This window comes from Aythya ferina (genome assembly GCF_964211825.1).
Source record: "Aythya ferina genome assembly, chromosome: 15".
Lineage (NCBI taxonomy): Eukaryota > Metazoa > Chordata > Aves > Anseriformes > Anatidae > Aythya > Aythya ferina.
Genome location: NC_140314.1, coordinates 17,705,407 through 17,717,437, shown reverse-complemented (window position 1 = coordinate 17,717,437; position 12,031 = coordinate 17,705,407). Strand labels below are relative to the sequence as shown.

Here is a 12,031-nt window from a genome sequence, read left to right as displayed (position 1 = left end):
AAACAAACAAAAAACCACACCCATTTGCAATTCTAGTATTTTTCCCATTGAAGATTCTGGTGCATTTCAAATAGATAACTGCATCATTTAAAATTTAAATTTTCTTGAGTTTTATAAATGGAGAAACTGGAAGTGACCTAAGTTCCTTATAGGTGTAAATGAGTGAAACTGTTAAAAACCAGCCATTTGACTTGGCCAGTTAAAATGCACTGTGATTCTTAAGCTGTTTTTTACAGCCAATTTTGTATAACACAAGCTGACTTAACTACCTAATACCATCCAGATTTCACAGGTTATGCTGAATAAAATACCAACTCTGGTGTCCCAAGTGGCAGAGAAGTATCCATTTTCCCCCTTCTGAAGGTTTTTCTAAGGAAATATACTTTGTCTTTTGAAGATAAAATGTTTAAAAATAAAAGAAGCATTTGTCTTCTACAGTTAAGAAAGATAGCAACCGCCTACAATCTGCGGGAACACTTACATAAGATGGGTACGCTGTACAGCAGCTCCTTGCCAGCACTGGCACATTGCTTATGTGTGGCTGACAGATAAATGGGAACTGAAGCCTTGCGTGCAGGGTTGGTACATATTCTATTTTGATGATCTATTCTGAAGGTTAAGTAGGAAATAATTTTGTTCTAGTTTTCACTTTACTACTCTTACCCATTTTGCCTGTGTAAAAATCCCCCAACCCTGAAAGCCTTTGGGACAGTTGGTAGAGCAGAGTAGTTTTATTTTAATTGCTACAAACAAAAGAGTATTATGTTTTTCAAAATTTTGTAAATAGAAATGTTTTTCATACCAAACAGAATGATGGTTCATACAACTTAATCAACTTTCAGATGCCTTAATTTGAAGGGAGTGGAAACCCTGGAAGTAACAACTGACTGCTGTCTGTCAGATTAGCATTGTAGGTGCTTTCTCAGGTTGTGCAGAGTAGAATATTGAGACTTCCATTAACAGTCTGGATATTTCAAAGAAAGAAAAAATTTTTTTCATGTACTTTTTTTTTACTGTTGCATTTGAGCTTTAAGTCATTAATAGACTTTTATGTCTAGGCCTGCCTAAAGTCAATGGTTACGTAGATAATGTTACCATCTGTAAATGCAGACGACAAATATGAAATGCTTCAAGACTGAGGAGGGTTCAAATAAACGAGAAAGGGGAGGCAAGTGTATTTTCTTTGACTGTAACGGTATTACAATTGTAATTGTATTATGGTATGATACATTAAACTGTAAATCAGGTAAGAGTTTCTCACATCTGCACGTGATGTCTGGATAAAGTATTCATTGGTCAGGGCTTAATTTTAATCAAGGTAAACTGTTTTCTCCTCCTGTTTTTGCATTTCAGTTGCTGATCACCAAGCAGTGGTATTAGAAATGTTAGAAGCCTTAGAATGTAGTTTGGGTTTTGCTCTAGTGTTAGAACACTACTTGGGAATATACCTGGACTTCTAACAGCCAAAAAGTGAATGATCTTACAGCACCCTTACAGCAAAAGTTGAAAGAGGACCTTCTGCGTGCAATGGTGTGTTGTGACCTCACCCAGCGCTGTCGGTCAGCGCAGAGAGCAGCATGAGGAAACAATATCTTCCTGCATGTGCTGTGGTACTTCAGGGAGTGTTTGCTGTTGCACGCTACAGCCTCTTTTGGTTTTGTTTCATAGCATCCTGTTGCTGTGAAATTTTGTACTGTTAAAGGATGGTACACCAATAAATAGTTGATGTTTAGGCTTAGTGTTTATTTAATTATTTTTTTAAATTTACTTTTAGTGGTTAAAATGGTGCATATTCTTTGCTAAGGTTTTCCCAAAGTTTTGAGGCAAGAAATCTGCAATATCTGAGGCTTTGCTTAACTTTCAGATTAAGGTTAGAGTTCTGAATTGGAGAACTTTGTTTTTAGAAGCTTCCTAATAACCTAACCGAGTTTGGATACTGTATGAAACCATAGCAATAACTCAGATTTGAGATGCACAAACAGCAGTATTGTCCCGCGTTACAGCAAAGCAGCAAGAAACAGCAGTCATAGGTAGCAGCAGAAGTTGCTTTCAAAGAGGGGGATGCAGAGGGAGAATTCTCAGTGAGGTTCCTTGAAGGTGGTGGAATTTCATTTTCAGAACTTACCAAGACAAGGTATACTGAGCAGCTGGTAGCCCCTACTCTGGGGCAGGGTGACCTCCAAAAGGGCTGTTCTCACCTGATTCAGTCAGGTTCAAAATGTTTTTTGTGTAAGAAGTCGCTTGGAGTTACTATGCAGTGCAATGAGGGATATCATTTGACATGGGTTGTAGTTCAGGCCTGCCTTGTGCTCAGTTGGATCAGGATAACTGAGCCACATTTATACACAATCCTGGAACTAAAATTAACGAAAACTAATTTATCTGCATGTTGTAGAAGTGATAAAAGTTATATCGGCTTAACTTAAAGCAAGATATTTAGTTATCTGTCATGGGGAATAGAGTCAAAAGTTAACATGCAGCATATAACAGATGTTAAACCTTTAATACAAGGTGTTTTATTATTTTTCATATGGATTTAAATTAGTGAATACAGCTAATGTGGTTTGATCTCTTTGAAAAGTGACTCCAATGTGTAACTCATAGCCAATACACTGTGGATAAAATGCCGCGATTACAAGCAGATAAGCAGCTAAATTTTCACTTAAACTCTGTTCTGAAGAAACTTGCTTGGTTAATAATGTACTTAATTTGTATGTATGAGTGGGAGTTTGAGGAGAGTGTAATGTCAGTAAATCAAATGAGAGCTGGGTAAATTACTCTTCTAAAAAGCTAAGAACAAAGAAAAAATTTTGCATAACAGTAAGTTAATGTGTCTTCATTTAATGTGAAAGCACCAATTGGTAACTATGGAAAATAATGAGAAATATGCACTTAACCATCATAATTGTTCTACTGAAGTACATGTCAAGCAGTACTGATTATATTGCTTACTTTCAAATTGGTGTTTTCAGCAAAAAAGATTTTTATCCCTTTCTGTAGTATAGACCATTTTTTTTGTCATCTTTATTTTTTTTTAAATGTCACTTGATGTATTCTGGTTGTTGTCATTGAAATATGGATTGCATGTTAACGGCTTTTAAATGTACACCCCAACACATAAGGTATTTATACTGTGCAGACCTAAAGTTTGAAGTTTAAGGCTGAGTATGGGCAGCAGTGGTGTTTCTGAAGAAAAATAACTATAACTAAACAATTTAATAATAGTAAGACATTTTTTGGCTTTATGTATCCTCGTTAATTTTCCTTATTGTGTATTGCTTATGTTTCCAAGAATCCAGTGATGAACTTCTTTGAAGTCCATAGTGATTTTAATGAAGTTTTGATGATTTGATAGAGTTCTGTGAGCTAGGAAAAGCCTGTACCAGTAATCCGTGCTTCTGTATTTTCTCACTGAATGAATGATAGAAAGAAAATAAATAATAAATTAGGGTTTACATTCCAGTCTGTAGGTTATTTTACAATGAGTGGCTAGTATTAATTTGAAAAATTTCATGGCAACAAGCCTTCCTTATTAGAGAGATTAAAGATTAACAAATCCTTATATGGCTCTTTGGTGGTATCAAGTCCTGAATTAATATCAAAGTTGATTATTAAACCTAAGGGAAGTTGTGGAGTGTTTAAGAAAATTAAAAGTTGTCTGTATGTTATATGTTAATTCAGCATTCCCTAATAAAAGCTACAGAAAAAAAAAAAGAGAAATGTCACTGACAAACTCTGTGTCACGTGCTAGAAGGTAGTGCATGGGACCTCCTGGACATCCATGCTGAAAGTTGGCATTGTAGGTCTTCTGTAAAGCTGGCAGAGAAACTGTCCTGCTTCTCAGAACCAAATGACTGTTAAATTGCATGTAAATATGTTGCTTAACTGCATTTTTGCAAACCTGTGCTCTATGTTGAAAAATTTTAGATAATGAATTTATCATTTTAAAGTAGAATTTTGTGTGCAGAGGAACTGACCAGAAGCCAGCAGTAACATGTCTACATGATTTTTTTTTTTCTTCATTAGTTTTTATCAACTGTAGTGTGATTGAGACCACTTGCTCTCCCTGTCTCCAGACCATTTTAACACAATGGATCACCTGGGGACAGCGGATGCTGAGGATGACTCTGGCTCCCTAACTCGGCTTGCTCCTAGTCCTCACAGCGAAGCAGTTGCACATGAGTTCAAGGAACTCTCCTTGCAGCCCAGTCAGTACTTACCTCCCCTCAACGAACGGAAGAATGGTGAGTGCAAAAGTGACTGTTTTCCTTTACTCTGGGGTGCTTAAATGTATGCAATGGGATTAATGCAGTTTGTTTGCTTTCTTCAAATAATGTTATTGACTGCCTTCACTTGCTTTTCCCAACCCGTGTTATGTAAAGTGCTACAGTGATTGCTTGCTATAAAATCTGTCCTGATTGGCTTCACCTGTCATGATCTTAAAACTCCAACTGGAGTACTTCGCTGAGGCATATAGAATAGAGAAATTTATATTTTTAAGCCACAGATAGTATATGAGATGTATTAATAGGATATTTTTGAAAGGAGTTGTGTTAATACTAGGCAAAAAGGGAAAATTACCAAGAACAGATTTTTCTGCAAAAAATAATACAGAATTGAAGTTTCATGTTGTATCCTAGAAAGCTTAATTCACCACATAGTTTAAGATTGAACAATGAAAGAAAAATAAGATTTACATTTCGGGAATCTTTCCAATATCTGTTCTCATTGTTGATGTTGGCATTGCAACTTAGAAAAAAGGCGTTTCCACTGTTACAGTAGGCACCAGGAAGAATTAGGTCTGAATCCAAATGTAGGCTCATTTGTATTTGGAAGAAGGCAGGAACCTTTTTTGTTGTGTTTGTTTTCTCAGACTAGTGTCTCATAATAATGAAGATATGTTTTGTAATATTTATAGTAAGTATTGGGAATGTTGAACATATGTAAATGCAGTAATTTTTTTAAATTAAATCAGTTTAACTACAGTAAGTTATTCATAAACTTAGTTGTAATGGTACAAGCATTAGTTCATAAGAAGGACGGCTATCTGAATATCCCCACAAAGCAGAAAAAAACGGGATACATGTTAGTGGGCTGCATGTATATCAAATAGCTAGGGACAGGTCCAAGTCATAGTATTCTCCATTTCAGAAAGGCACAGAATGGTGTCTGTGATCAAGATGCCTCTGTTTATGCAAGTCCGTGGTGCTTTGTGTGTGTACCCTCAGTACTCCAAGAAAGACAAATGTAATTAAGGGAAAATGCGACAGTGGAGAGACTTACACTTAGCTTAAATAAATGTGGAATAACTGCTACTTCGAATGCTTGAGCTTGTCTTTTACAATTGCTTCTTTATTTTTGTCTGTGTATGAAGATCATGAAATACAGAATACTGCGTTAACAAATGTATTAATAAAGTATTTTAAACTAAGGGATCTGCAGCTAATTTATTAATATTCTGATTCTGTATCTTTAAGAATTATTTTCTGTAAGAAAACAAATCTGTAACTTGGGAGACATTGCTTTTTGTTGTCTTATTATTTGATGTCCAACTGATAAACTGTTTTTCTGTACCAAAAGCTTGTTATAAGATAGCTCACAACCTTTTACCATTTTGTCAAGGAAGCACCACAAATACATGTTTAAAGAAAGCTATTCTATAATGAGACTAAACATGCCAACACTTAACTCATAAACCTAATTAAGAAGAGAATGGAGTGGGTTTATGCATTCCCTGTGTGTAATTATACCCCTGGGAAATTTGTTTATTTTTTTAAATTTTGTTGTTGAGTATTTCATTTTTAGTTCTTCCATATCAGACAGTTGTTTCTTTTCTTCTTATTGCTTAGGATCTTCTTATTAGTTCTTCTTATTACTTAAGATCCTTTGGGGCATTTGTCTGGAGTAAGTATCAGGCCTCCCACAAAGATTTTAATGTCCTCTCTGACAAAGTTTAATCATAGAAAGTTCATGTAATGGGCCATGGCCTCACATCATCTAGGTCTTTTTAGAAGACTAAGTCATCTGGTTCATAAATGTTTTCAAGACAATAGTAAACATAAGCGTATTGATTTTTAAAAAATAAAAAGTTCAAGAAATAGAACTGCAGAAGAGACAGAATTCATAATGTAGGAGCATTTTTTTTTTTGGGGGGTTACAGTCTGGTAGACACAATAAACAAGTGTTTGATGGGCACGAGTGCAATTTCCTATCCTTTTCGGTTTTATGGATCTTTCTAATACTGTTTAAGCATCCTGCCATAGAGTGCAGGATACTCTTTTTCTTTTTCAGGATTTACTCTTTCAGTAAATTCTGAAGTGTACTTAGAGGAGCATCCCAGTACTTTTCCTGTCCTTATGGGGAAGAGCGGACTATATCTGACTTTATACTGGTTGTATTCCTGGAAGAAATGTCTATTTTGTGTTCAGATTATTTTCTTAAAAGAACAGTTGGAGTTGTGGGCACTGTGATCCTCCAGAGCACCCAAACTGTTGCCCGCCTGTAATTTCAAATTTAGTCTCTTTGGTTCACAGGAGAATCCAGACTAAAATTCAGTAGAAATGGTGAAAGTCAATAGAAAAATCATAGAAATAAAATGTGAATTTGATGTATTCATACTAAAAGTAGCTTCAATACTTACTATCTATTTTGACAAGAAAATCCAAAACTGGATTTCTTCTGGAGTATTTTAACATGTCAGTATTTTATGAAGTCTGTAAGTATATGAGACTTCAGTACACAAAAATACAATGGCATTAAATAGAAAAATATGGAATATATAAGTTGTTTTTTTTGTTGTTGAATAATTGTATGCAGGAAGCATTATAATTACTGTGAGCTTTGGTAGTTATCCTTTAACCTTTGTTTACTTAAGGGAGACTTTTGGCAGTAGTCCAGTGGAAGGCTGAATTATTCTAGTATTGTTCTGCATAGTGTTAAGCTGACTTCCCCAAGTCAGTATAAAAACTGCATTTCAGGCTTTGTCATTGACACTACAAGTGTGTGAGGTCTATGGTTTGGTTTGGTTTTACATGGCGGCAATTACAGCAGGGTAACAGAAACATGCAATGAAATTGCAGGCAAGTGCCTGGTGAGTTTGAGATGTTACTACTTCATTCTTTTTTTTACAGTTTACTTCCCTTCCCCTGCCCAGTCTGTCTCCAGCAATCAATCATACAGCAAAACTAGCATTATGGTTCAGGTGAGCATAGCTCAATATTTTTTGTTTCAAAATCTCATGGTGCAGATTAACCTCCACTGGAACTGTCGTCCTTTGAATTGACAAAGAAACATTTACGTGCTCCACCAGCTCTGTTGAAGGGGTTGTATCTTCTAGTAGAGGACCAATGACAAGCAGCTGGGGGGAAAGAGCATCTTAAGCTTCTTCAGCCATTTACTAAATGCAGGAGTTTACTCCCTGAATAAAGACAGAAGGGTAGATTCTTTGGGGAGTGTGAGAGAGAGAGAAGAGCAGCAAAATATTCTTGTCCTCTCAAATTTAATTCATTCCATTACAAAAAGACTCTGAAAGAGAAATGCTAACTGATTAATGTTACATATTTTAATTGTAAGGCAAGTAATAGGAGTTTTCAAGCTGATTTGCTAGATAAAAGTTTTATTGCAGGGCTGAAATACTTTAACAGAGTCATCACTAAAGCAAACATTTACTTTAATTTGGGGGGATTAGAACAATAAACTGTTTATAAAACATTGTATGTATTGATGTGTAATAACTCAGTGTATGTGTTTGTGTGTAATAACAGAGAATCATCTTTCCAGGATGTTATATGGTGGTCTTCTAGACTGTTACAATTTTAAAGTTTCCCTTTTAATTTGACAAACTGTTTTCAGGTTGACAGCTGTGGGGAATACTGAATTGCTGATTAAATTTGTGTTTCTCATTAGTCTGCATCTATTTCTGGATAATTAGTCAATATGCACAATGCATTGATTGTGTAAACTTGTACTCAGTTGATTGCAGTGAGTTATCATGCCTGTTCTCTGGAAGCCAGTTCTTGTTCAACTTGTCAGAAAGCAGCGAAAGTTACGTTTTCAGTGCTCCTGATTTTCGTCCCTGGTGAGTGGATACTGAAGATGTACCTGTAATTCTGTCAGTCTTAACAGCAGCCACTGGCGTATAGCCCACGGCTGTGGCATGGTAGTTGGACTGCTCATGTAAATGGAGATTGGGAAGCAGAGTGCTGTAGTCTTAAGAGGCTCCTGGTTTGCATTCCTGTCTGCAGGATACTTGGTTGTGTACAGTTCACCTGTGCTTGAAGCTGGAAGGACTCATCTGTGTCAGGCTGCTATGTCCTTAGAAAGGCCAGCAGCTGGGGGAGGAGAAAAGTGACACGGATAAGGCTCTTTGGGAGCGGGAGGAAGAAAATTGATGACTAGGTGTTGTGTAGCTGGACTGCAGTGGAAGAAGAATTACAATAGTAGCAGGCAGGCAGCATGGCACAGCTGAAGTACTAGTCAGAACAATGTGCTGCCCACACACTGTACCGCACTTTCACAAGGTTCTGTCTGAGAGACAGGAGGTGGCAAAGGAGGGAAGGACAGGTTGTCTACTGCTAACAGCAGGAGGGTGGATGGGGATGGTGCTGTATGCAGCCTTCCAACCTGCTGTTCCAGAGCCAAAGGGTGGGAAGGGATTGCACATGCGGATACCATTAAAGAGAAGCAGCACTGCCAGAGCAAAGCCGCCTGCATGCTGAATTAGTACTTTCGCAGCACTGGTGAGCGTGCCATTTGGACTGGGAGAGGAAGGTGTGAAGGTCTTACTGTCAGGAGCTGTGCAATCGGAGTTGTTTGAAGGTTACCAGCAGGGTCAAAAGTTTCTAGCTTCTGCCTTTAATAGCAAATTCTCTTGGCTTTCCAGTGGCTTCCTAACCTATCCTATTCTGCCAGAATTGCCTTCACGTGACAATGGCTACTGGTTTCTGAAAGAGAGACAGCAAATTACTTTTGTGCAGTCATTATCTGCAGATGAGTGTTCAGTTATGTTCTTGTAAAATGAGTAATTGGTTGCATCCTATACAGGCCATTGACTGTCCTTTACCACTTCATCAGCCCACTTCAGCTCTTGGTCTTGGCTGTAAACAGGTTGTGCATGTGCACATGCTCTGTCCTTTGCATTGTGTGGCAAAAGAGTTCTGCCCCGTGTTGCTCATGGGTGTCTGCTTCTTGGAGTAGCTACATATAGGGTTGCATTTGGTTCTGTGTTGAACTGTCCAGTTTGTGCTGGAGGAGGGTAGAAGAGGTGGTGATGTGCCTACTGTGGCTCCCTGCTAGATCTTGTGCATTAATCTTTAATGGCCAGCAGCTGTTTTACAGGAGAATTGAGCTAATTTAGAAGAGATAAGAATGTTGGATGGTTTGTCAGGATAAAAACCTTGATGGACATTGAACATCTTTACATAAAAGGCAAGACTGGAAAAATCCCTATTAAAAGAAATCAGTCTTACGAAATTAGTGTCTTAGGCTGCATAAGAACAAGAGCATTCAGCAACCAAGACCTTAAGGTATTGAGTCAGATGAGAACGACAGCTTCCTATAGGGCCACTATAGTTCCTATAGGAATTGGGGGAACTGTAGTGAATTCCTGTGAAGATAATAAAAAATCCAAGTGGTGTGTATTGCGTAGTCCTAAAAGATCAGTGGAGCCAGCTGCAATACAGACAGTTCTCAAAATAACTAAATGAAATCTATATTACACTTAACCTAATGATATTGTTTAGATAAACTTGATGCACCAGGGGAAATTTTCCGGCATCTAAGAGTTGTGGGCATACTGTTTTTCCTGTTATCTCTTATCTTTCACTCCCTTGTTAAGTAGCATTGGTGTCATACATTCTTGGCATAGCTTTACGGCTTCTGAACAAATTCTTAATCCTCTCTGCACTTAATAGATTTCAAGCTGCAAATTTGATGCTAGGGAATCAGGTCAAATTTGGGATATTCTCCTTGTGTTCATCTACGTCAGTTTTTCCCACTTTAAGTTCTCTGATTAGGCATGTTTTTTTCTCTCCTAATGGTACAGAGTAGGCTACCATGCATAGAAGTTACTTTCTTGAGACAGTTTGGAGAGACAAAAGTAGAGAAAAATGAATAGTGGGAACAACAAATGGAAAAGTTAGTTCTGATTAAAGTAACAGAGTGGCACAGAAAATAATTGGAAATGTCACCTGAAATTAAAAGTTTCACAGTCACTAAGCTGTAAGCAATGAGATCTGGAAAACAGCATACAGATATGATTAACAGCAAAGCCCTCCTGCAAAGAAAGTAAACAACAACAAAAAATGAAGTGCATTATAAAAATACAAACTTAGATGAAATATACAATTCATGAAAGTACACTCTAGAGGTGTATGTATGTAATACCATAGGTTGTATGTGCATATGTGTATACTTCTGTATTTAGTATGTACCATATAGATGTATACAGTAAGTGATAAATGAAGAATGGTTGCCCAGGGAGGTTGTAGGATCTGTGAAAACCTGACTGGGCACAAGTCTGAGCAACCTGTTTCAGCTGACCCTGCTAGAACAGGAAGGTTGGATTAGATGATCTCAAGATCTCAGCTGTTCTGTGATTTCTCTCTCCTTTAAGTTTTAATAGTCCACGGAACATCCAGTATGAATATTCAACTAAAGAATCCATTGTAAGAACACATGATGTTGTAATTAATATATATTTGTATGTATGTTTGTTGTTTTGTTTTTTTTTTAAGACATGATGTCAGCAGAAAGAACAAATTACTTCGTGAGGATTCTTTTGCCTCCCCCTTCCCCCCATAAAATTTGAATGTTGTCTTATCTTGTTATAAGATGAGAGAGCAAAATGAGTAGGTACTGATTTCCCAGTAAGTCTGTCTTTGTCATTGGTACTGCCTGTTCCCACAATCCTAGCATTCCCAGGGCATCAGTCAGTGTCTACAAGGAACAATTTTCAAATATTAAAGCATGTGAAAAGACATACAGGCCAAAACTCAGAGCTCTCTAGGGACTGTGACCTCTTAAATGGAATATATTCTGACATTTTCACAGGCTACATGAAAGAATTCCAGCAGGGTCATTCCATTTGGTAAACTTCTAAACAAACAATCTGTCATTTTAGCTTGATTTATAGATTTTTATTTTAATTGTCTGCTTATTGTGAAGAGATTAAGATGGGAGACATGACCTGTGCCTGACTCAATTTAAGTCATCTGGTATATATGAAAAAAATCCTGTTAGAGAGCTTGGCATTTGACTGATTACAGGAGATATGGAAAGTATGCTTTCTTTTAAAGAGATCTCTTGATCAAACTGATGTATTCTGACTCTTTTTTTTCCTGAAATTCCTTGTGGATAACTACATGCATAGCTAGAAATGAATGTTAATTTTAAATTCTACTGTACAATTATTTTAAATTGCTAGAACTAAATCCTAGCTGCCTATGTTATCATTGCAATGTTAGCTTGTGATACAGCCACTACAAGATGGTAAGGTGGTTCAAACAAACTGGTACGTGATGTGCAGAATTTATTACGTGAGCCCTTAGCAAATCATAGATGGCATGGTGGGTGACTGAATACTGGCCTTAAAAAGTTATGTATGATATACTTTTATATAGGTATGTAAATTTATGTGCTGTTAAATGTGTATATGTCCAGTTAAAACTGCATATAAATAGTATTTATCTAAAAATAGTTATTTTTATGTATTTTTTACATATATACATTTTTATACATGTATTTATCTAGATGCAGATACATGGGTGCAAAATGGTGGGGAATCTTTCATTTAGACAGTGAACATTACCAAAGTTATTTTTTTTGTCCACTTCAAAATCTCGTGGTAGTGAAACAGCTTAAATGCCTACCTCTGCTCTTATTTATTTATTTATTTATTTATTTGTCTAAAGTTTAAATTCATCTGTAGTGGGCTTTACATGTGATTGCAGAAGAATGAATTCCATATGATGTGATGACTTGGAATGTACTTTTAAAGCAGTTGTTGCTTAGTTATTTGTTTAACGAGGTTAAA

At 36.7% G+C, this 12,031-nt stretch overlaps 1 protein-coding gene across 12 annotated transcripts in view; it reads left to right on the top strand.

Annotated features, from left to right (window-relative positions):
- Positions 1-12,031, top strand: part of MRTFB (myocardin related transcription factor B) — a 91,921-nt gene that overhangs the window by 19,579 nt on the left and 60,311 nt on the right. For 8 of the 12 annotated variants that reach the window (XM_084536396.1, XM_084536398.1, XM_084536394.1 and 5 more), the window contains one exon: positions 4,027-4,244. In XM_084536396.1, coding sequence (XP_084392522.1) covers positions 4,091-4,244 — 154 coding nt within the window. In that variant the 5' untranslated portion in view covers positions 4,027-4,090. Of the gene's footprint in view, positions 1-4,026; positions 4,245-12,031 lie in introns of those variants that run through there. The other 4 variants (XM_084536400.1, XM_084536391.1, XM_084536389.1 and 1 more) reach the window with 1 other exon arrangement.